Genomic DNA, 24,818 nt, shown 5'->3' with positions numbered 1-24,818 from the left:
CACATACAGTAAATCTTGCTGACAGTAGCAGCACCTCATAAAAAGACGATGGTGTGTGTGTGTGTTTATCTACTTTTATATTGCAGACAGTAAACCTCAACAGAAGGTAGTTTTTTTTTAAGTCACTCCTCATTGTTTTGTTGATTAAATGAATTGCTTCCAGCTCTTGATTATAATTACGACACTAAAACTAGTAGAAGATCGCAGCTCAAAATGTTGAGTGCCCACTGGAGCGAGGTTTGCTCCATATCGCGGCCTTGCTATGGTCTTTCGTAGAGTGGCTTAAAATCAGTGTGGCGGTAGAACGAAGTTTACATGACATGACTCAGTGTCTCAGCTTTATGAGTCAGCACACACATTCTACTTTACCCCTGACCATTTTACTGACGCCACTCAATAAGGTGAGAAACCTTCCTTAGAATTAGATATTGCCGCGCTTGCTTGGATCCCGTGCCGGGCCTGATTTGGGCTGACTGGGACTGTGTTTGTGTTCCAGGTGGTCATTTCCACTACGGTCAATGTCGACGGGCATGTTCTCGCTGTGTCAGACAACATGTTTGTCCACAACAACTCCAAACATGGCCGCCGCGCCCGACGCCTGGACCCCTCTGAAGGTAAACACTGTTTTTTTTCCGCCCGAACAGACCGCTCCACATTCGTGCTGCATTCAGGCTGCTGGGAAATCTTTTGACATTTAACTGGTATCCGTACTCAGGGTGGTTTATGATAACTTTAACAGTAGAAAGTGCAATCAAGTATAAACAAAGGTCTAAACTCACAACCCTACAAATATGTTTAATTATCATATGCTTCTATTTTCAATCAAAATACTTACGGATACAAACATGTAAAGGTTCTCATAGCTAATTACATAAAAGAAAAACACAAAACCTGTAATTACGTCATAATATAATTTGTATATAACGTCACACTGGCACATTTACACTGAAATTGAAATGTGTAAAATAATAGCACCATCAAGGCAACTTCAAACCGGACGCGGTTCACTTTCAAAATACTGCCAGGTTTCAGGAAGAGATAAAATGAAGGCTTCATACACTTGTTTGTTTTATCCTACTTGGAGGGGCCAGCTGGGTGGGGTTTACTAGATCAAAGCCCTTTGTATCAGGTACAAAGTCAATCGCGGAGGAGAACTCAAAATGTGATCTAACACCCCGTCCGCCTCCTGTCGGCGTCGAAAAAAAACTTCCCGGCATTTGTTGTTTCGTCTTTGTCGGGAAAAACGCGGACGACGGCGCTGTCTAAAACCAACCCTGCAAGGATTTGAAAACGCCGCGCGCGGTCGTCGTCGCTGCGTGTCTTCGACAGAAGCGAGACGACTCGTCTCGCCTTTTATGTACCTGACAGCACCGCTAGTCGGGGAAGGTCCCTGCCACCGCTGCGCCGATCGCTTTAAAAATTTGGATGAAAACCTCTCTGGATGGCTCTCTTCAAAGCCTCGCGAGCGGCGTCGTGGGGTCGCCGTCGAGTATTCGGGTATTCACACAGACACCTTGAGGAGCCCCCCTCCACGCCCGCCCCCCGACCGGGGCTCCTGAGCGCACTCCAGCGATAGGGAGCAGGTCCGGGCCAGGAGAGCGATGTGTTCCAGAGCCGGGCTGAGAATATCAGTACCGAGGAGGGTCCGGAGAGGGAAGCTCTGCTCCTTTCATCTCTGCCAGATTGGGATGTTTTCAAAGGCGATAAAAGCCTGACATCTGCTCATGGCTTTGTCAGTTACCCACAACCCCGCCATCCAGCCCAACATCCCCTTGGCTAAAAGTTTCCACAGCCTGTTCCACACCATTGTGCTCTATTCATGTGTACAGACTGGAGCCCCCACACGCTCCCCACCGGTCTGTTTGTTTACTGATGTGACAAAAGGAGAAATTAATAACGCTGACAGTCGGCTCCTCAAGTCGGGGGGCGCCAGAGTCGAGCGCGGGGGTTTTGGGGAGGGAGTCGAAGGGGTGTCGTGTTAATTCAGATCCGCATGGTTTCCCTTTATCCGCTGCCTCTAAATAACTTTCAAAGTTAGATCCTGCGACTTTTGGGACAAACACCCGGTCCCGGAGGCTGCAGGTAGACTGTCGGGGCAGCTTCCTACTCCGTGAATCTGACTGTTGTCAGGGAGTTTCGCCATGGGAGAAGCGAGGTTCGGTCGTTTCGGAAGGTAGAAGGGCCAGCGGGGAAGTGATTTCAAAGTGCTCCCGGCACATTAGAGCAGGGGGAAAATGCTGCCAAACTTGCAAACGCAAAAGTCGTTTTTTGAAATCTTAAATTCAGAACCAAAGCTTCGATGGACGCCTGGCCGATTGTTTTGTCTTCAGAAGCAGAGGTACAGTTTTAATCAAGCAGGTGATTATTTTGTAACATTTGTAGTTTGGTGAAGTTACTGCTGATCGACAACCCAAATAAAGCCTTAATACTTAATACTTAGTACTGCTTAGTACTTTGCAGTAAGGGGGTGCACCTTTTAAATATTAAATATAAATGAACTACAGTAGTCCTGCCAGTAGACATCATTACTGGTAATAAAAGAAACCTCATTTATAACTCAGACGCTGAGAGGAGTTTCTGAATGCTTTTCCCCAAATGACATCATGTAATGAACCAAGTATCTCCACGGCAGTAACTGGAATATCAAATCGTTTTCCCAATAAATCCCTTCGCGGATCCGGGAACAGTTGCGTAAAGTGTGGGGCCTCGGCGTCCATTTATGATGGGAGGCCCTAATCTCCCGCCTCCAGCCCCGGTGACTGTTTGCCCCGATCGGCTGGAGACAACAGGGCCGTCGCCCTGTCTGACTCTGCGCTGGCCGCACGCCGTCTAGTCGACGCAGAGACACGCCGCTGTTTATATGGAACTCCCTATTGATCTCTGTGGCACCGAAAGCCTAAACAGTTAGCATGTATTAATAGTGGACTAAGAGGACTCAGGCAGACCTGTCTACTGCGGACAGAGAAATGGTGAAATGTCCCTCAACAGCATGAAGAATGATGGATTAATTTCAATATGGCTGTATGTGTACAGTAGGATTACAGTAGTATTAAATAAATAAATCTACAATTTAAAGCTCAAATGACGGCAGGTTAGTGTTTGAAGAATACAGTAATCTTATAGTCTTTTATTTGAGTCTAGTTTTAAACCTACATAGTGGTATTAATCAATGTCGCATATTGACACCCAATAACGGACAAAACTTTATCACCATCCTATTACGTATTTCTATCAACAAATTAAAGGCTCAAATCATTGTACATTACCCTCAAGATATTGATCAAGAGTAATGTGACTTCCTACATTGATTCCCTGTAGAGTAGAGGTGAACGTAGAGGTGGAGTAAGGGTGGAGGAGACACCCTTTGTCCCTCTCCTCTGGAGGAACGACGGAGATTGCTCTCTTTGTGGATCAGGTCATTTTGTGTTGTGGCTGCATGGCTCATTTGTCCCCGTGTCGCTCATGTGTTTCAAAGCAGCTACGCCCTGCATCAAAGCCATCAGCCCGAGCGAGGGCTGGACAACCGGAGGAGCCACCGTCATCATCATCGGGGACAACTTCTTCGACGGTCTTCAGGTGGTGTTCGGCACCATGCTGGTCTGGAGTGAGGTACGGCCGACGAAACCAAGTCGTGACTAAGACAAGGCTCAATGCATGATCAATGTAACATGAGGTTCTACCCACATCAAAATTTCAGTTGTTCAAAAAATTTAAACCCCATGACACTGTCTTCCCTCTTGACTAGATTAAAAAGAAAAAGTATTAATGTAGTCCCGGATTATACCAAACTATGCAATGTTTGAATGTCCATGTGGCCAATGAAAACAAACTTACACAGATTACTACGCACAGTAGTGATGAAGTAGGTGGAATCAATAAGAAATCAGAGCTGAGCAAACAATCAGGGGTGACCCTGTTTTTTCTCCATTTACTCTGAAAGCACAATTACACTCTCACACACACACACGCACGCACGCACGCACGCACTCACACACACACAGACACACACACACACACACACACACACACACACACACACACACACACACACACACACACACACACACACACACACAGACCTACACATATATACTGAATATGCACACATGCACCTGCACCTGAAGGTACATGGCTCCACCAGGCAAGTTCCGCTTGTCCCCGAAAAATATGTAGATTTGCCCCATGTTCAGAGTTTTAGGAACTCAGAACGTGAAGCGGTGCATACGGCGGGTCATGAAATATTGAACTGGGTCCAGAAGAACAGAACACCTGGTAGGGAGAGGAGCGGAGAGGAGGTGAGAGGAGGAGGAGGAGAGAAGGTGTTTGGGAGCAGCTAGTCAGTGAGACAGATACCTCCACTCCACCCAGAAGCACTGATGAATCCCCTACTTTGATCAGCCAGCCGGCAGCCTCCAAACCCCAGTGTCCCTCCGTGAAGTGGCTCCGAGGTTGACCCAGATTTGTGAAACGTCTGCGTTTGAGGCAAAGCACTGCAAGCAATCTCTATTTGGAGAGAGGGACTTTAAACTGGGAAAGCTTCAACTAGTTATTGATATACATAGGGGGAAATAAGAGGGAGCGCTCCCTATTTATCCTTCAAATGCTTGTTATTGATGTAATTTCATCTTCATTATTTTATTTATCCAGATGAAGTCCCATACTATACAATATGTAAATATCCATGTTCCCAGTACAAACACTCAAGTCATTATTCATTGTTAAGAACTTTCTAAATATAAATTCCACATGCACTTTGACTTCACATTTTGTAAACCAAGGGGTATAGCCTTGCTGTTGAGGTTAGCGTTGTGTTTGTTGCGGAATTTGTGGTTCTGTCCCTTGGAATGGAGAGGAAACAGAGGGGGATCCTGGGAGATTTGGACACTCAGAGATTAAACGCTCTCTGTTGTAAACAGAGTAGGAGTTCCCACTGGGAATTCTAACATGCTTCGGAAAACATATAAACAAAACATTACATTAGGCTGCACAATCAGTCTTTAGTGTTATTTGTGTTTGACTTAAAGGAGAATTGAGTTTGCTCTGAACTGTTCACAATGGCCTATTATTTACACTGTTTGCGTGTGTGTGTGTGTGTGTGTGTGTGTGTGTGTGTGTGTGTGTGTGTGTGTGTGTGTGCGCGTGTGCGTGTGCGGGTGCGTGTTTGCGTGTGTGTGTGTGTGTGCGCGCGTGTGTGAGTGTGCGTGTGTGTGCTTACGTGTGTGTGTGGGGGTGCGTGCGTGCGTGCGCGTGATGTTTTCCAGCTGATCACCCCGCATGCCATTCGGGTCCAGACGCCCCCTCGTCACATCCCTGGGGTCGTGGAGGTCACGCTGTCTTACAAATCCAAGCAGTTCTGCAAAGGAGCACCGGGACGCTTCGTCTACACCGGTAAGACCTCCGGAGACGCAGAGAGTCAACAAGCGCCCCAATTAAGAAAGAAAGGTTCCTGAAAATGTGGATATTCTCTTTAAATCTGCCCATTCCATTGTTTTTTCCAACTGGTGCCAACTCACTGCCCCCCACTCCCGACAGACTGGCTTGTTCACATTGAAGCCTTTGCTTTACTTTGATACGCAGTCTGCTGAACTCCCAGCCGTGAAATGTTTTGATTTGCAGGACGCTTTGGACGAAAGCATAAAATTCTCCTCATCTATTTTTACAGTTTAGCAGGTAAAACCAGCTCTAACTTCCCAACACCGAGTTGATCGCATTTTTCAGTAGAGGGCCGGGAACCAGCTTTTTGAGAAAATAATTTTCGCCGCATTATCACGCCATCATGCCAAACATCACATGGAGATTCTCCGGTGTTTCGGCGTCACCCCGTCCTTCCGTCCCCTTTCAGGACCTTCTCTCTCCGGCCGTCTGTCCTTTGTCTGGTGTCTGCATTTCAACGCTGGTGGAAAAAAAAAAAAAAGAAAAAAAGAAAAGACCTATCGCCGTCCTAAATCGGTGCTTTTACTTTTCCCGATTATTCCGTCAGAATATCCAGATGTCATTCAAAGTAGCAGAAAGGTCAGATGGAAGGCTGTTTGGTGTGATAAGTAAATGTCATTGCGTCGGCCATAAAAGCGGCAGACGTGTTCGGGCTCTCTGTTAAACAGCCATTTGCCCCCCACCCGCCCCACCCAACGGCCCCCTGTCTTTGTTGGCAGCGCCGCTTCTCCGATCGGGCGTAAGCAGCACAGGGCAGAGAGAGAGACAAGAGGCACAATGGAAGGTCCATCCTTGCCCACACCTCGGCTTGTTCCTTTTGCAATGCTAATCTGATGCTGCCGGCCGATATGGCTGACAAGCGGCCGGACGCGCTGCTTTCATGGCGGCGTGTTGTGAATAGAGCCCTGTTGTTATCTCTCTGTTTTCTCCGTCCGCCCGACTGCGCCCGGGCCGCCCCCTGTTCTCTCAGGCACAAAATGCGCCGAGAATACCTTGATGGAGCCGCTACCCCCCCTGAAAAAAAAAAAAACAGTGATAAAGAGCTATTGTTGTCCATATAGATACACTTCACGGGACGGGTTCCACGAACCAAGTAAAGCATCGCCGACGTCTGACTCCATTTGATTGGTAGCAAAACTCCAAAAACTGCATTTCCCCAACGACGCTGCAACTCGGAACACAGACAGGTGGTCGCATCATAATAGTGTACAGTTTCTTGCGAGCCTCCGAGTTCTTCCGATGGTCCACCCTGCCAGAACGGGAGCCATATTGTGCACACACACACACCACCAGTTAATTTGATTTACACATACATATTTTAAGATTGGGAATGCACCAGTGTGCCTTTCCAAAGCGTGTTCATTGTGCCAGCAGTGTGTTGTATTCATGAATGCAAAATGAGGGGAGCTTTTAAATACTAAACAGGCAAGCTGTGTATAATTGAACAGGAAAGAGGGTGCGTCCCAGCGCTCGTGATGTCATTTCCTCCAGGAGTTCCGCACATCCCAAAGAAGTTAGCCCGTCTCTTTGTGTTTTCCCCTCTACGAGCGCTCCTATCAAACAACAACCCTGCCGACAACAAACCAGCGGCTCCGACGAGAAATTAAATTACATTGTCACTTTCGCGCCGACACACGACGGAACGGCTCTTAATGAATGAGAAAAACATTGAAAATGGGCCCAGCAGCGGCATCCCAGATATAAATATTGTCTTTTGAGTATTGAATATAATCCAATTTTCAACTTTTATCTCAATCCATACCTCTCCCTCCCGCCGCTCTCACACACACACACGCACGCACACACACACACACACACACACACACACACACACACACACACACACACACACACACACACACACACACACACACACACACACACACACACAGTGCGGTGAATTCAGACGGCGCATATCCTCCAATCCTCCATTCCGGGCGACAGAGAAGCTGCAGAAAGACAAGCGGGAGCCTCCTGCCTTGCCCGAGGGAACCTCGGTGGGAAAATAACGTCCCGCACACTCTCTCCGTCCGGATGTTGCCGCTGACAGAGCGGTCGACCAGAGCGGTTCACGCATGGGCAAATCTCCTACGAAGGCTTCGGTCGTTTCGCTGCACAGCGGCAGACGCGCATTAGAAACGTTAAATATAGTGAAGCCACTTTTTTTATTTGTTTATGAGTTACAGTGCTGAGTCGCTTGTCGCTTAGAAAGCAGCTGGTAAGGAGGATTTGTACACCGGGTAAATCATCTCCATATATGACAGGCCGACACAGCGTGCCAGTCATTATCTCGGGGGTGCCAGAGACGTTGATGTATTGAACGCACTTCCTAAATACATGCTGTTCTGATTTCTCGAGCAGGGAATTAGCAGTGATTTCGTAGCAGAGGAACATGGGAGGCATCAATAATCAGGAGTAAACATGATGGCCACATTAGAAATCAATATTCCCTGTCTCACTTTCTATAAACTAGGACTCAAATTGTCTCCCTAAACAATGTCTCTCTCTCTCTCTCTCTTTCCCTCTCTCTCTCTCTCTGTCTCTCTCTCTCCACTCTGGTTTTTTTTTTCATCCAAACACTCATTTTTTTCCCTCTCTTTCTCTTTCCTCGTCTCTCAATTTAATGATCATCTAAATTTCGCCTCCCTCCCGCCTCCTAAATCTGATGCCCTCTGCTGTTCCTCACATCCTCACATTTCTCCGTTCCTATTTCCTCACACGACTCTTAGTCCCACCCCGGCCCTCCCACCTCCACCCTCCCCACCGGCCCCCCGCCCCCCCCGCCCAATTCCCCCTTCTCCCTACGCCCAAAACCCTCCACCCATGCTCCCCCACCCACCGCCCCTCGCCGGCACCACCACCACCGGCCCCCAGACTAGCAGACTCCCTCTTCCTCTCCCTCTTGGGCCGCAGATCCCCAGGTGTGGCTGGTGGTGGATGGGAGGGGTTGAAATTAATGAGAGTAGCCTGGAGGTATTGACTTTCCTGGGAAAACACAGCTCTCTAAAAATCAGTGGCCAAGCACTGCAATAACTCAGCACCCATCGATCTCCCCCTTTCCCCACAGGCCGCATTGATCTATGCATTACAAGCACTGAGGCCGTCGGCATGGATCCAGCCGCTACCCAAACCCCCCACCCCCCACCTCCCCCTCAGCCCCCCATCTCCAGACCAGCACCCTCACTACCTGCTAGCTGCGCTCAACAGGAGCACGATGAAACCACTGCAACTACTACTACTACTACTACTACTACTACTACTACTGCTGCTACTACGGATTTAGATCAGTGGTGGCCAACATGGTTTTAACCACCCTTGAATTGCAACTGAAAGAGCATCCCCAGCTTAACATTTCATAACCTATTTCACCTGTATGACAATGGAAAATCCTAATTAAAAGCTTAATTTAAGAAATTGTAATGTAATGTGTCCTGTAAAAGGAAATTTTAAAACATATTTAAAGAAAGAAAACATTTTTTTTTAGTAAAGTCATTTTGAATTAATCCTAATTTCATCGTCAGGTCGTCCACCGCTGATTTGTTATTACAGATGGGATGAATTATGTCGTTTGTATTAGTATTTAGGCATTGTTCAATGATGTGTGTTTGCAGTCGTACCAGAAAGTAGCGTGTTATTGTCGGTGGTTGTAGTGTAGTTTCACACAGTAAACTGAGTGGAATAACATTGGACATTAAATTTAATAAAATAAAATTATGACCATTGTACGACACATGCATAATTCCTGATAATTGGACACTTTTCCCTCTCATTGTTTGACTTTGCGGCGGAGCATGGCCCCCACGCCGGCTTTGTTCTGGCTCATGGATGTCAGACGGTGATGTATGTTGGGGGCTACAGGCTGCAGGGCTGTTATTTCCTTAGCCTGGGGGGGTTGAACCTCTAGGGCAGCCTCTGGCAAGCCTCAACATGTCTACAACCCCCCAGCACACACACACACACACAAACAGAGCGCACACACACACTCACACACACGCGCTCACACACACACACACACACACACACACACACACACACACACTCGCGCGCACGCGCACGCACACACACACAAACACGCGCGCACACACACTCACACACACGCGCTCACACACACACACACACACACACACACACACACACACACACACACACACACACACACACACACACACACACACACACACACACACACAACATCACAAAACACCCCACACCTGCCTGAAGGGAGAGTGGTGTGGTACCATTGTGTGCTGATGAGCAGGCTTCATAGAGGGATGGAGGGAACGCAAGGGGGGCTGGGGGGCAGGGGGTAAAGAGAGCGGGAGAGAGAGAGAGATGATATCATATCTGAGAAGCCAATTTGATGTTGGGTAACCATATGAAATGCGATCCACGCTGTTCCATTTGTAGGCTGCGGTGCGGTTTCTCACCATGCGACTCTCCAGCGTGCAAATGCAGCGGGGTTTTTTTTTTTCTCTCTCCCACTTTATGCAGCGTGTGCAGCTTCACTTGTCGCATTTGAGCGATATCTCTCAGGGATGATGCGGAGCCGCCGGCGTGTGGCACGTGTTGACTTGTGTATCTGCACCTCTGCTTTGCACCTGTCACAACATCGGGTTCCGGAGAACTGAGGGGTGAAGCTGAAGAGAACGCCGTGCTTTATTAATCCCCAAAGGGAGAAATGCTCTTTTTCTTTTTTTTGGTTGTTTTGCTTCCCATCCATTTCTCCGGCTCTGACGGCGAGTTCAGAGGTGCGGGGTCCGATTCCCCGGCAGAATGAACCCCGGGGCATTCAGGGAGTGAGGTAGCTAATACACTTCGTGGCTGGAGACGAATCGCTGCGTCTTCGATATTCGGGAAAAGCGACACACGATTGGGCTTTGTTAGACGTTCTTCAGTTTGGAAGCCTCGGTGGGTCGTGAACGATGACATCATGCGGGTTTATGAGAGACCAAGTACAGACAAGTACTTTATACCTCAATAAATGGCCCATGCCTGGCTCAAGGACTACTCAGCAGGATGTGAGGCTGGGCTTTATTTTGCCGTTATCCACCGTGGCACCCGCGGCACCAACCAGCGCCGAGGTGTTTGCACAGAGATGAGAAGTCGGACCCGGAGACTCTTAAAAGCCTTTTTTATCCAGTATTTTCCGTGCGGCGACCGTAACCGATTCCGATGAGGTTATTTGGAAAAACCTTAACAGCCACTGGCAGAGCCCGGACTGGGCCCTGGCACGGGAACCGGGACCGTTGTACGGTGTGAAGTTAAAGTTCCACCTCTGAAAACAGGCCCGTTAAAAATAGAAGAGAGAAGGGAAAGGAAAAGAAAAAAGACACTTAATCGTCCGGGGTTTCGGGCCCTCGTCCCCTCGGAGGGCGCGCTGTCCGGGGCCGGTTTCGCCTATCAGCGCCGACGAAAAAAACAATGGAGCACTCTGTAGCTCCATTCTTCCCGACCCAGAGCCTCGCACAGGGACACATGGAAGGCATTAGCGCAACGTTCCATATGGGTCTGCTAAAGGTCTTGTGAACATGTAACAAAGAGGCGAACGTTAAACTTCGGCTTCACCGCTGGGTCAAATCACAGCCCCGGCAAACTTTTTAAATTTTCAAATAATTTTTTTTAATCTGAGGCGTTTTTTCAAATTTCCCGCCTCCCATGTTTTCTTTTTTTTTTTTTTGCTGGATCATTAGTTTTTTATGACTAATTGGAAGTAGCATGTGCTAATTGAGTTATGAGTTTATTGTTTAATTACTGTCACTGTAACACTTGGCGGCAATTAACTTTTATCAGGCGCAGTATTGTCTTACATGTTCAGTATTGAGGGATAGGAAAATAATATATAAATATATATAATATACAAACATGTATAATATACTGTTGATGCTGTTTATACCTATAGCCACTTAAACACAAGCACACATCACACGGCCTGTTGTCCTCATTCCATATCGCCTCTCCTGTCTCCCCTCCTGTCCCCTTGGATGTCTCCTTCACTGTCTCCTCTCTTATCCCCTCTCCTGTCTCCTCTCCTGTTCCCTTGGATGTCTCCTTCACTGTCGCTTCTCTTTTCTCCTCTCCTGACTCCTCTCCTCTCCCCTTGGATGTCTCCTTCACTGTATCATATCGTATCTCCTCTCCTCTCCCCTTGGATGTCTCCTTCACTGTCTCCACTCTTATGGCCTCTCCTCTCTCCTCTGATGTCTCCACTCCTGTCCCCTTGGATGTCTCCTTCACTGTCTCCTATCTTTATCTCCTCTCCTGTCCCCTTGGATGTCGCTTTCACTGTCTCCTCTCTTTTCTCCTCTCCTGACTCCTCTCCTCTCCCCTTGGATGTTTCCTTCACCGTCTCCTTTCTTATCTCCTCTCCTTTCCCCTTGGATGTCTCCTTCACCGATTCCTCTCTTATCTACTCTCCCGTCCCCCTTGGATGTCTCCTTCACGCCGCCTCTCCTCTCTCCTCCCGTTCCCCCACCCGTCCCCTCGGATGTCTCCTTCACCGTCTCCTCACTTATCTCCTCTCCTGTCTCCTCTGAGAGCAGCCGGTGACGCAACCTGTGTGATTAGAGAGCGCATCCGCCTCATCGCCGAGATATGTTAATCAGCTCAAGTGAATAATTACCTCCTCTGTGCCTTGATTAGAGCCAAGTGACAGGGCTCGGGAAGTGTGCCTCAAAGAAATAGGCCCCCCACCTGAGAAGTTATTATTTTCTTGAGTCGCGGCAGAAAATGCCCCCACAGAAACGCTAATTATCTGACATTAGTTCCACAAGTCCCCCTTCCCTAAGTGGAGCGCCGCTGTGCTCTTTGATATGTGGAATGTAGCGCGTCTCTGCTGAGAATAGAGGAATCCCCCCGACGGAGAGCACAGTTCTGCTGTCTATTAAAAGACGAGACAGGCCGTAGATCAAAGACACACCATAAGCACTCACGTTGGTACATTACCATCGAACAAATGGAAGCGTTAACAGCTAAGTGACTTGTGTCTGAGCCCGCGAGAGAGGAGGTGTGTCGTCCTAAACGTCGGGGAAGCGTCGGTGCGCTGATGAACACCTCCTTACATCGCGGTCATCCAACGTGACGCCACGTGCACTCGGTTTTGGTCGGCGTTTGTTAGGGGGTGAGGCGCGGAGGGTGGTGGAGGGACCGGGTGGGGTTAATCGCGGGTCAAGCGGAGTAAGTCGGATGAGTTAATTGTTACCATAACGGCCAAGTGCTTTTTCCTTAATTAAAAGTGTGTGTGTCCGGCGAGGGAGGAGACCCTTCATCTCTCCTGGTGGCTCACCGCCGCACCTGTCAATCACAGTTTAAAGTTCATGAAATTTCTATGAGCATCGATTGAACGGAGCAGAGGCAGCTTTGGGGGGCGGCGGGGTGGGATGGGGGTTGATGAGGAGGAAGGGAGTGTCTTGGCCCTGATTGATCAACTGGCTTGCATTTCGGTGCGCGCGAGGGGATTTCTCTGTGCATTGCATATCTTCAATTGGAGTATCTAAGATTATTTGGGGGTAAATGTAAGGTTACGGATATCGGGGTAATCTCACTGAATAATAGTATAAAATGATGTTGCCATTCTGTTGGTTTTTGGAGTAATAGAGAGTAAAGAGTAAGCGAGTTGGTTTGTAATTAATATTATGTGGCAGAGGGTTTGTATGCATATACTGTATATATGTATGTATATATATATATATATATATATATATTTATACATACATATATACAGTATATGCGTTATGGTATATATATATATATATATATATATAGTATGAGAATCCCTGATGATTGATCGTTCATCACTGCATCAGGCAGCACATCACTGAGCCCCCCCCCCCCCCCCCCCCCCCCCCCCCCCCCACACACACACACGCACACATCAAACTATTGGTGTCGGCCTGTCAGTCTCGTCGCTGCTGGTAATGCTTTGCATTGCTCTTCTTAATGCCCCGTGGCCTTGTGGTGTGATGAGCGAGTGATGAATTGAAAGACACAGGAATGAATAGACGGATCGGATCAATAAACTGGTGTAACTGGAGTTCTCGGGCAGCTTGTCAACAGGCCAGACTGCGCCAAGCCCCCTCTGACTCTCCTGCCACTTGACAAGCAGCGGGAAAAGGCAAAACAAATCAGCCCACCCACTTAGCGTTCGCCATGTTGTGTGACGGCCAATTGTCCCCCTCCCGCCCCAGAAGGAACAATGGAATTATCGGCGGCGCGTATCCGTGGCGATGAGGCCAAGCGCCGCGCTGACCTGCATCAATCATAAAAAAAACAGATAGAGATGGGAAATTGCAGCGCGTGTTGCTGGGGGATCGAAGCGGCTTCAAATCCCTCCTCATTCCGCTAGTCTGACCTGCCTGGGGAGACAGCGGCCATTGCTCAGTGGTGTATTTCATATGGAATATGGACTCCATTTGGAATGATAAGTGTAATATAGGGGAGAGCCACGGAGAGATGCCCATGTATTAGCGGTGGGAGCACGATGCCGGAGATAAAGCGTCTGCTTTGAATCCGGCGGCTCATCGGGGACATGACTGCGCCTTCAACAAGGCCATCACTGAAGTGAAAAGCAAAAAAAAACAAAAAAAACAAATGTAAAGGTGAGGCGGGAATGCCCCAAAGCGTAGATCTCATCTGCGCCATCAAAGTCGGGTAAAAACGTCGGAAAATCACAAGCCTCGAAAAACAGATTCCCACTTAAGGCGCCGTGAGAAACAGTAAATGGAAAACAGCCCCACATAAATAATTGTAAACACTTTGGAGCACGAGGATGTAAACACGGGCTTAGCGAACGTATACATGCGCTCCTCTGAAGCATGGAGGCACCCGGCGAGCCTGGGAGCCCGCTTGAATTTCCCCGTGAGACTGATTTGAATGAGGTAATGAGCCCGTGGCCACGGTCCAGCGGCCTGAACCGTCTTATCCATCAAACCCTGCGTCTCCTCGCCCTGTTATGCTGTCCTCATGCACGGTTTGTACACCAGGAAGAGTGGTTCCAAGTTGGAGACGGATAGAGAAAGTGACGGAATTAAGTCTTACTTTTAACGTCGTTTACCGTGTATCCGGGTTGGGTTTGTTTTGTTGGTTTGAAATGAACTCACTTTGGTGCCTCTCACTTTAGCTAAGTCTTGTCTAGTTTATTTTCATTTTTTTAATGGTTAGTTGATTTTTCGTATTTTAGTTGAATATTTTTAATATTGTTTTATATCATTTTAATTTTCAAACTCCACTAGCATTCACTTGAATTCAACTCAATTTGATTCAATTCGATTTTTCCAACTAAAATGCTTTTCATCCTTTAGTGTTAAACAAATCAACCAGATAAAACCGCACAGATTTTGCGCAGACTCTTCCTCATGGCATCAAACAGATGTCAGAAACAGCTCTGAGAATCTGTTCATAATGAGCTAAATTTGGGCATTTGGGCACAGCAGGTGGGTGGGGAACATGACGTAAGTACAGAAAGTGCAAGTATATACACTAAATGAGCAATGTATACATACTAAATAAAAACAGCCCAAGAAATATTCAGTGCAGATTCACAATGAAATATGAAATATAAAATAAACAATGTGCTATACGGCTTATGTAATGAGTAATAATCACAGCAGTGTGTTTATTTATGGCCGTGTATTATTAGTATAATAAAGTCCAGTCTGAAGAATCAGCTCAAAGCGGCACAAGGGAGGTAAAGCTGTGCTGTCCTGTCATCCCACAGGTCGTCCACAGGACAGAGTTATTGCAGCAGTTCTTGATGATTGAAGAATGATTAAAAAGTGTTATTGCAGTTTGAGAAGTTGAACTCCACTTGCAGACTAACTCTGTCCTATAGATGCAAGGACACACAAATACTCTGTGTTGTACGCCCGGCATGCTGACAGCACAGGTTAAAAAAAAAAACTAAAAAAAAAAAGGGGGGGCTCGTTTTGTGAGCCTCATCGGTTTAAAATGAAGCATTGCAAAATACAAAGATAATTGTTGAGATCTCCGCCTGACACACCGAACACAAAGGGATACAACAGAGATGTCAGCGGCGTCTGCGTTCAGCCTCCTTATCAGTATCAAGGGAGGAGGAACGGCGGTGTCCGGGCTGAGTGGTCCTCGAACTGCCAGCTGCCCATGCATGGCTTATGTGATTACTGTAGCAACGACATGCCCTGTCAGCAGCCTTGTACCTCTATGACGTCATTATCATGGAGGAAGAGCTTTCCCCATTCCACCCCCCGACCTCCCCTCCTCTTCTCCAAAATCGCTGGCAAAAGTCTGGCTCTGATCACCCCGATGTGATGATGACCTTATTGTAACCTGATGTTGACCTCTGGCACCCACGAGTCAAGTTGTTTGTGTTCTTTGGCGGTAACGCTGTTTGAGGGAACCCAGGCGTCGCCATGGGAACGGGTCCTGAGCGAGCGTGCCGCGGCTGTTTCTTTAAGGAGGCTCCTAATGGGACCTCCCAGGGCGGGCCTTGGCGGAGCTGAATCACCGCGCTTATTTTTTTGCCGAATCATCTTCCTGATGTGATCACCCGTTCTTTGGCAACTCACTTACACCGGTCCAAGCCATCAAACCTTTTCATCCATCCATTCCTAGTGTAGGGGGACTTCCTGAGTGGGACATACTTTTCTTTTTTTTTTTTTTAAATGGCAGATACGATTCATAAGAGAACAACAGATTCTTGACTTACCGCCACGGTTAATACTGGACCTGCTTAAGGGCAGTGGACGTGAGGAGGTGCAGCGAGTACGAACACCATGGTTAACATTTTGATATGATAAGATTCTTCTTCCTCTACTTTCTCCTGCCGCATTAAGTGCTCCTCACCTGCACCGTTTTTCCAGTTTTACCACTAATACGGTCTATTACTTCTATTTTACTGCCCAACTAGTTAGTATTTCTCATCTTTCTGTCACTTCTTCCAAATTTGCCTCCGTCCCTTTCCCCTCTTTTTATCTGCCATCCTTCTCTCTCTCTCTCTCTTTCTCTTCTGCTCCCTCTTGTCAGTTGACTGGTTGCCTAATAACAGCGTTCTGTTTGACGGGACCCCGACCGACGATTTGATCGCTTTCAGAATGTGGGGATGGATAAAGAGAGCGAGTCGAACAGAGATAGAGGGCAATAAATGGATGATTAAATATATAAATAAGGAATTTCTGCATGCCTACTAGTTCACCAGCTCACTCTCCTGGGCTTCAGCCACTGTTCACTCTGCCTCCTCTCTCTCTCTCTCTCTCTCTCTCTCTCTCTCTCTCTCTCTCTCTCTCTCTCTCTCTCTCTCTCTCTCTCTCTCTCTCGCTCGCCGCCCACGCTCCCATTTATTCTGAGCAAGTCTTTCTCACCTTCTCTTCCGACTCAACTGCATTATCTTTCACTCTAAAAAAAAAATAAAAAATCCAACAGATCAGACACCACAAAGACTCAAAAGATGGCTTGGGCCTCAGAAAAAAAAGAGGAGAAAATCAATACAAATTACGATGGAGAAAGTGGCACTGATGCCTGGAATTGCAGCATATGTTTACACTAAATCAGGCAATCTGTCTTCATATGGGCTGTGTAATGTGGAAGGGGTCAGGGTTGGCTCAGCCAGTCGCTGCTCTCCAATTACTCAGCCTCTTTGCACGGAGGCAGCCGTATCGATTGGCTGGCAGGTCCGGGGGCCTCCAGGCAGCCAATGGGGCGCTGAGGTCAAAGTGCGCGGAGATTTTAATAAGGGGAAGTAATGGGCTTAATTTCTGGGGGGTGGGGGGCTGACAGTGGTGATGGTGGCGGGGGGCATGTGCTCCTTGGAGCCTCTGCTTCCCTGTCTTTCTTCCTGTCCAGAGTTCATTTAAAGTCTTATGAGATGTCTCTCTCTCTCTCTCTCTCTCTCTCTCTCTCTCTCTCTCTCTCTCTCTCTCTCTTCTCTCTCTCTCTCTCTCTCTCTCTCTCTCTCTTATTTTCTTTTCCTCCCTTTGCCACATTTCCCGTCTTCCAGCCGTCCCACTTTGCCTTTCTCTCACTCCCCCCCTTGCCATTAATTCCACGCGAAGGTAAATGTTTTTTTTGTTTTTTGTTTTTGTTTTTGTTTTTTATTCAATTGCGCCAGTTCCCAGAGTGCATTTCACTTGTTTTATTGCTCGGGATGTATGTACGGCACGTCGAGAAGCAATTGGGTTTAGAATTCGGTTGATTACGGCCTGTATTGTGGTAACACATTATCTCCATTCATGCACTCTGAATCCCAAAAAGTCTCTTTGGGATCAAAGAGATGAATCCCTCTTCACGTGGGAGAGGCTAATGGATTCTGGCCCCGGCGTAGTTTGGTCCCCGCTGAGGGGCGGGGAGCTGAAATCCAACATGGCAGCCCGCTCGGCGGGGCCACGTCTGCTTCTGTCACCCTTCAGATATCATCCCCACCCCAGTCGCTGCCTCAAAGCCCTTTTTTGTCCCCTGCCATTTGAACCAGGCTCTGACAAATTTGATTTAGCAGCTTGCGGGTTCCCATTCCCTGGGAAAAAAAACAAATATTGTTATAATGGTAATAACATCCATTTGCCCGCTCGCGACAAACGACAGCGCAGCCTTTGAAAGAGACCCCTAGCACTGCCGTATAGCTACCTTATTCTTATTCATGAAAGCGGCGGTTATGCATATTAGCGCAAACTAGCTATTCTACTCACCGACATTTGGTGTGTCAATCATCCTTACAGAATACAAGAGCCACTGGTGACAAAAGCGGAGTGGGCAAGATCGGCTGACAAATTGTCCCCAAAGTCAAATTTGACAGCCTTTTATGATTAATGGGCTTGATTATGGAGAAATATCTTCCTAACTCATTTCCGGCAGTTTCCCTGCTCCCCTCGCCCCGTCTGGAGAGAAGGAAAAATGGAGATTGTGTTGTTTGCAGCGGTTGAATGAAGTGCGAAAAAAGCGGAGGCTCCGAGAAAGGGAGAGTTCAATTGAATTAGTTAGGAAGGCGCCGGGAAGAGAAAAGTGGGGCAGGTTGAGTGTAAGGTCTCGCAGTTAATGAAGAGACGGGGAGAGATAAGAGAGATGACTCTCCGCCGCTAAAGACGCAGTGTGCCAGGGGCCGGCGGGGAGGCCGCGCCCCGTTCCCAGGGAGCCCTTCGCCGGCGCGCGGGTTTAGAGAGCGTAGTGACAAACGTGTCAGCTGTCGGACCGACGGAGGTTCGGAGGTCGTGCGGAGGCGGGGAAATGAAAAGTAAAAGAGTGGCGCTGCCGCCTGTCTCACTTTGACCCGCGATCTCTATGGAAGTTCATCAGTTTAAGCAGGTTCATACGGCCCTCGCAATATATTACAATATGCATTAGTTCCTCTCACGTATTAATGTGAATCAAAGCACCGCTGTAAAACACGGCGCCGTGTCAGAGAACCTTACCTCCATAACTTAAGCGGGGAAATAAAATGAATTATTTACATGTTATTTCATTTTATGATCTCAGAATGTGAACTCCCGATATAAAAGTTTTTACAATCAAAACATTTAACTAGAACCTCGCCTTCTGCAACTGGAAGGGAGGGTAGACGTTTGGATTGTTAGATCTTACGTGTTCTACCCCGCGGTAATTTCTCAGGAATAAGAAGGAGTACACTCACAGCGTTCCTGATTTAATCTGCAAAACCCCCCGTGAAACCTCGTCAGGGGCCCTCCGCTCCCGAGGGTCCCAGGGCCCAGGTTTTGGAAGTGTTATTTAAACCACTGTTACTCTCCTGTTTTGTCCTGCAGCCTTGAACGAGCCGACCATCGACTACGGCTTCCAGAGGTTACAGAAGGTCATCCCTCGCCACCCCGGCGACCCGGAACGGTTACCTAAGGTCAGTGGACCCTCCCGTCAAACATCCATCAGCGCGTCCATCAGGGCTCCGTCTCCTTGGCTCGGGTCTTTTCCTAGACAGGTCTAGCAATTTTTTCAATTTTTAAGAAATAATGCTCACAAAGCATGCATCGTAGCTTTAGGTTACTTGGTTTGGCAAGTGTCAGATGCTGCTAGGCTGTCTCAATTCTTTCATAAATTAATAAAGAACTTTTGCCAAAATAAATTCTCAGCAGGTACTGAGGTGATCAGGCAAGATCAATTAAGACAGACCTCAGATTTCGAACAAAAAAACAATCATATTTTATCCGCAGTTCATATCGACCTGCCACTGTTGCACTACTTAACTTAGATACATTTTATTTTTCCTGGTATTTGTTTTGTAATTGAAAAGGGTGGTACCTTACCTCCTGAATTATCTACCAATTATAGTATTTATTGAACAGACTGCCTTTATTTTAAAACAGTGGTCAGATTAAAAAATTATATTAAATTGATAAAAATTTTCTGTTATAGGTTTTGGACCGGTTTAATGTGTTTTAAAGGTCAAATTGATATTCAGCGACAGCAGTTAATGTGATTTGTTCCTGAGTGGCTACTGTAGACCACCCACACTAGTCGCTAAGTGCGTTTTAGCGCTACTTGTATTATTTAATTTAACAGAGGGCCAACCTTGAGATGCTTGATTGGATTTGTTCGTTCTGCTCAATACATTCTTGGCACTGGAGGACCATCATAGTGCCAGCCAGCAAATTGTTCCGATCCTTCTTTAAACTGGAAACAGCTGTTTAGGAAGAGGAAACGCTGCATACATACAGCTAAAATTCCTATCACTCTTCTGGTTTAAGCAGCTACAACCACTTGAAATGGTAAACAGTGATGGCAGATGCGAGATTCTAAACAGATCCGTTTGCAAATTCATATTCATGATTTCAGTCGAAGAGTTTGAATGCTAAATGAAGGTACTGACTGCAACATGTATATTAGTGTATGTATTTAGAATAGCGGGGAATTTTCTTGTGCGTACGCATGCGCATGCACACACACACACACACACACACACACACACACACACGCACACACACACACACACACACACACACATACACATACAAACGTATTAAATCGCACACACCACGCATACGTGCACACACACGTCATTATATTAGCGTATGTATTTTGTGAAACATAGGGGAATTTTGTGTGCAAATGCATGCACTCACACACACAAATGCACACACATGCAATCACATGCACACACCGCACACACACAACTATATACACACATGCATGAATAAGAGAACAGAATCAGGCAGCCGTCAGGTGTCCTGTGTGGGTTTGCGCCTGGTTAGTATGAAGAGATTATTTTGGCTCCTAGGAAGGTGCTAGGCTAACTGAGCTAGATTCTTTCAGGCAGCAAACTGCTGCAGAGGGGAACAGAATCAGATGGGCCCTGACACACTAAAGCAGCTGCCAAATTGAAACCATTTATCAAAATCTGACAACGGAGATCCAGTCACCAAAAAAGCAGTTTATTTGTAAATTGATACTAATAGTAAGCATACATTGTCTGGGCCCTTTGATGGCCTGATTTGCAGCTAGAGTGGAATACCCCCCCCCCTCTCCCTGTTAAATATTTATTTATTCAAAAGAAACTCAATAAGAACATAGGTTGTTTTTTTTCCCCCACACCATCTTTCCGCCTCCCAGGCCGTAAGCTATTGAGACTTTTTCGACAAGAAAAAGAAATCACAGTGCCGGGAACATGTTAAACCGCGCTGTTCGGTCACAGCCAATGAGATTTGTGCGGCTGGGGTCACATGATCGCTCGGGGACGGTTAACTTAGCTTGTCACTTCTCTTTTGTTTTCACCTGCCACACCCGCCCGCCGCTGCCGCCCTCCTCGGCCCTCTGTGTTGGACAACATGGCGAGCGAATGGAGATGTTTAGCGGTTTGACTCCGGCTCCTGTCGGGTCGCCGGGCGCACGGCAGATTGATTCGCCGTGGTGACTGAGAATTTAAGAGTTTGAGGACGTCAAGGCAAAGTGTGGCCGTCACGTAATTCTCGCCCCCGACGGCGGCGGGGCGGGGGAGGAGAGGCGGCGATCTCCGTCTGAACCGCAAACGCGAGACCCGCGGGTTGGGGGGTAAACACACTTAGAGAGAGAACTCCTCTGGGTGCAACTAAGTCTGGTTTTCTTTTAGACACCAGCCCCCCCCCCCCCCCCCCCCCCCCCCCCGCAATGGAAGATTAGATAAATTCGCCCACAGCCACAGACAGACAGAAAGAAAGGCAGCGAGACAACGCAAAGACAGGCCGTAAGATTGACAGACAGGTAGACGTGCAGCAATCGAGGGGGTCCGGGAGGCCAACTGGTCACGGCCGACATCTGGGGCCGAGGCTGGATCGGGTTCAGTTCCACTAATTTCATTTCCAGTCTGGCTTGGCTGCCATCGGACACCTCTCTCTCTCCCCAAAACATACTCCGACTTTTTGGGGACCTTCTCCTCCGCAGATAGACAGTTTTGAAAGTCCCCCGCTTCGGACACACTTCATGAAGTGCAGCTGCTCTTTGGTTCCTTCCCCGAGAAGAAATATCAATAATTATTATTTCAGTTCTTTATTTTAGTTCTCTTCACGAATCGCTCGATCGCCCTTGTTATGGGAAATAATATTCGACAATGAATCCGCTAACGGGTTTCACTGTTACACGTTCGTCATAGATTTTGGAGCAATAATGAAGTATGAATTCCTTCCGTGCACTTGTGAATGTATGTTGTGCTCTTTAACAACTTAGGACAGTGCGTATAAGTACAATTTTCTCACCATGAAGATTTAAACATGGAGTGTTTGTAGTTGATGGCGAACTCTGGAGCAGCACTGCCACTGCTGTGGTCCCTCCGAATGGGACGCCAAGACACCGGGGGTGCTGATGCTGCTCCTCTTCATATGGAGGATCTATTTATCCTCAAAGCGGAGGTCTGTTTTTTAAAAATAAACAATCCACTGGAGAAATGGCGATAAAAGAAAACCGGGCTTAAAAAGTACGGGGGAAAAAAAAGAAAAAAGTCGACTTTGATTAGGGTGACCACGTTTTGAAACCCCCAAACTGGGACCCTTAAGCGAACTGCAGATTCGGCATTCTGTTGGCGGGTGGGGGGACGCAGTGGAGTCGCCTATAGGCAGCGCCGGCCCTACATACGCACACATAGACACACACACACACAGACACACACACACACACACACACACACACACACATACACACACACACACACACACACACACACATCCATTAAAACACACAATTCACAGTGAGCAAGTGGCCGTGTTGATGACGACGCCCACTTCTCCGGTGGGATCTCCGTGCATGCTCTTTTCTGCTTGCCTCTCTACAGTACATAATATATGTAAGTGCTGAAAACAAGCATAATATTATTATTATTATTATTATTATTATTATTTAATTGTGCTGAAAACCGGGACAATTAGGTAGTGAATGTTGAAAATCTGTACATTTTAGTGTTTTACACATATTCCTGGACAAACCGGGTCGTCCGGTCACCGTATCTTCAATGCCCAGATCAGCCTTGAAAGAAAAAATAAATCAAAACAAGCTTCCATTTTTTTTTTTTTTTTTCCTGGAGGTGATTTTGCAAAACCATAGGGTGAAGACGAAACGATTTGGTCTTTGGGGTTCGGTCACCCCGGGCTTCCTCCATCGACCACCCATCCTCTCCCCCTTCTCCTTCGCGGACTTAATTCAAATCCACTTCATGAACAACTGGATTCCCCCCTTTCATTGGAAATAATGAGTGATATTCGGTTCATGAGGTGAATTTTTACCCATTTCCTCAGCTGTCCGTCTCTGAACGAATTAACCCCGCCCCGCGTGTCCCACATCGTTAGAAAACGGCGCGGCCTGATATTTGCTAATCGCCGGGTCCGGGCTGATTCCGCTCTCGACCCATCTATATTTCATACAGATCAGCGGGGCGGCGGCGGCGGGCGGCGGCGGGCGGCGGCGGGCGGCAGCGGTGACGACGGGGCGATAGCTCGAGCGCGGAGCCGCACCGTTATCACTTTCACGGGGAGGTGTAACCTGCTCTGGGTGATTTATCATTGTTAAGGGCGCTGTCGGATGGCTTCTTCTCCAGGGTCAGACTGATCCCCCGCTCGCTGCGCTCCTCCTCCGCAGAGGAGCCGGCCCCCCGTAATTAAGCCCCCAGAAACCAATGGAAGACAGAGAGAGAGAGAGAGAGAGAAAAAGGAGAACGGGGAGGGGGGGAGGGAGGAATATGTCAAGAGCCGGACAGAAGAAGGGCGAGGAGGCTGGGGGTTGGAGTTTTATAGGAACCACGGTCAGGGTTTTTTTTTTGGGGGGGGGGGGGGTTACAAGGGAATGATAGCGGGAGGTTTTTGTTCAGCCTGAGTAATACCTGGCGCTGAAAATACAGATTTTTGCTGTATGAGCAAATTTAATTGGCTGCTTGACAGGAAGTTGGGTTCAATTTCACTTCCTGCTAATATGGGGAAAAGGACCGAAATTGATTTAACAGATTCCGAAATCCAACACATGACTAAGGAACGTTTCCCTGTGAGAAAACATATGCTTGCCCGAGACCATAAATCAAAATTTGGTTTAATTTCTTGTCTATAGAGGATGACCCTGCTGCAGAAAGGAGTGTTTTTTTCCATTTTTATCCTACCTGGTCTTCATTCTAACTCCTGCTCTTGTGAGTTATTCCACATTAAGCCGCTGAAGTGCCCTAAAGAGACGTGCATTCTGTGCGAGATGTGTGGTCTGTCATTGAGAAATACGGTATGTGGCTCAGAATGGGAGAGCCACAGAGAGCAGGGCAGATGAAATGATTTTTCCCAATGGTTGGGTCATAAAAAGACAGGAGTGCTCACTCAGTCAGCCCCTATCTGTCTTTCTCTCTCTCTCTCTCTCTCTCTCTCTCTCTCTCTCTCTCCCTCTCTCGCTTGCTCTCTCTCTCTCTCTCTCGCTGTGTATGCACATACTTACCCAGGCCAGTCAAACACACACTCTCAAACAAATGCAGATGCCAAGCACATTGCACACACTGAGCTCACCTATAGTGGAGGACACGCTGAAAATAAAGGAACAGAATTGTATTTTCAATGTCATTTTATTTTTGGTTTAATATATTTTATTTAATCCCTTTTGTTTTAATTTGTTTGTATATTGTATATTACTTGAACACGGATGAAGGAGCCGTGTTCGTATTGAATTCAGCCGGTCTCTTTCTTTTATCTGATTGGCTCAGGGTCAGACACCCTGATGACTGCCGCACCCCTGACCTCCTTCTCCATTCCTCCGTCCCTGCATCCATCGTTTCCTACTCCACTGTATCTGTCCATTCATCCCAGAAAGGGAACAGAGACAAAAAAGTGTAACCCGCCCCACACACACACACACACACACACACACACACACACACACACACACACACACACACACACACACACACACACACACACACACACACACACACACACACACACACACACACCTCTACCCTTCATTCCAATCCATCCATCTCTACATCCATG

General features: G+C 47.5%; 1 protein-coding gene across 3 annotated transcripts in view; it reads left to right on the top strand.

Annotated features, from left to right (window-relative positions):
- Positions 1-24,818, top strand: part of LOC307236036 (transcription factor COE3) — a 116,364-nt gene that overhangs the window by 74,456 nt on the left and 17,090 nt on the right. For all 3 annotated transcript variants that reach the window (XM_080008306.1, XM_080008307.1, XM_080008305.1), the window contains exons 8-11: positions 497-614; positions 3,476-3,609; positions 5,262-5,388; positions 19,152-19,240. In XM_080008306.1, the coding sequence (XP_079864432.1) occupies positions 497-614; positions 3,476-3,609; positions 5,262-5,388; positions 19,152-19,240 (468 nt within the window). The remainder of the gene's footprint in view (positions 1-496; positions 615-3,475; positions 3,610-5,261; positions 5,389-19,151; positions 19,241-24,818) is intronic.

The sequence above is a fragment of the Zeus faber genome (genome assembly GCF_960531495.2).
Source record: "Zeus faber genome assembly, chromosome: 10".
Lineage (NCBI taxonomy): Eukaryota > Metazoa > Chordata > Actinopteri > Zeiformes > Zeidae > Zeus > Zeus faber.
The sequence above is the reverse complement of the archived record's forward strand: the minus strand, read 5'-3'. Positions and strand labels throughout refer to the sequence as shown.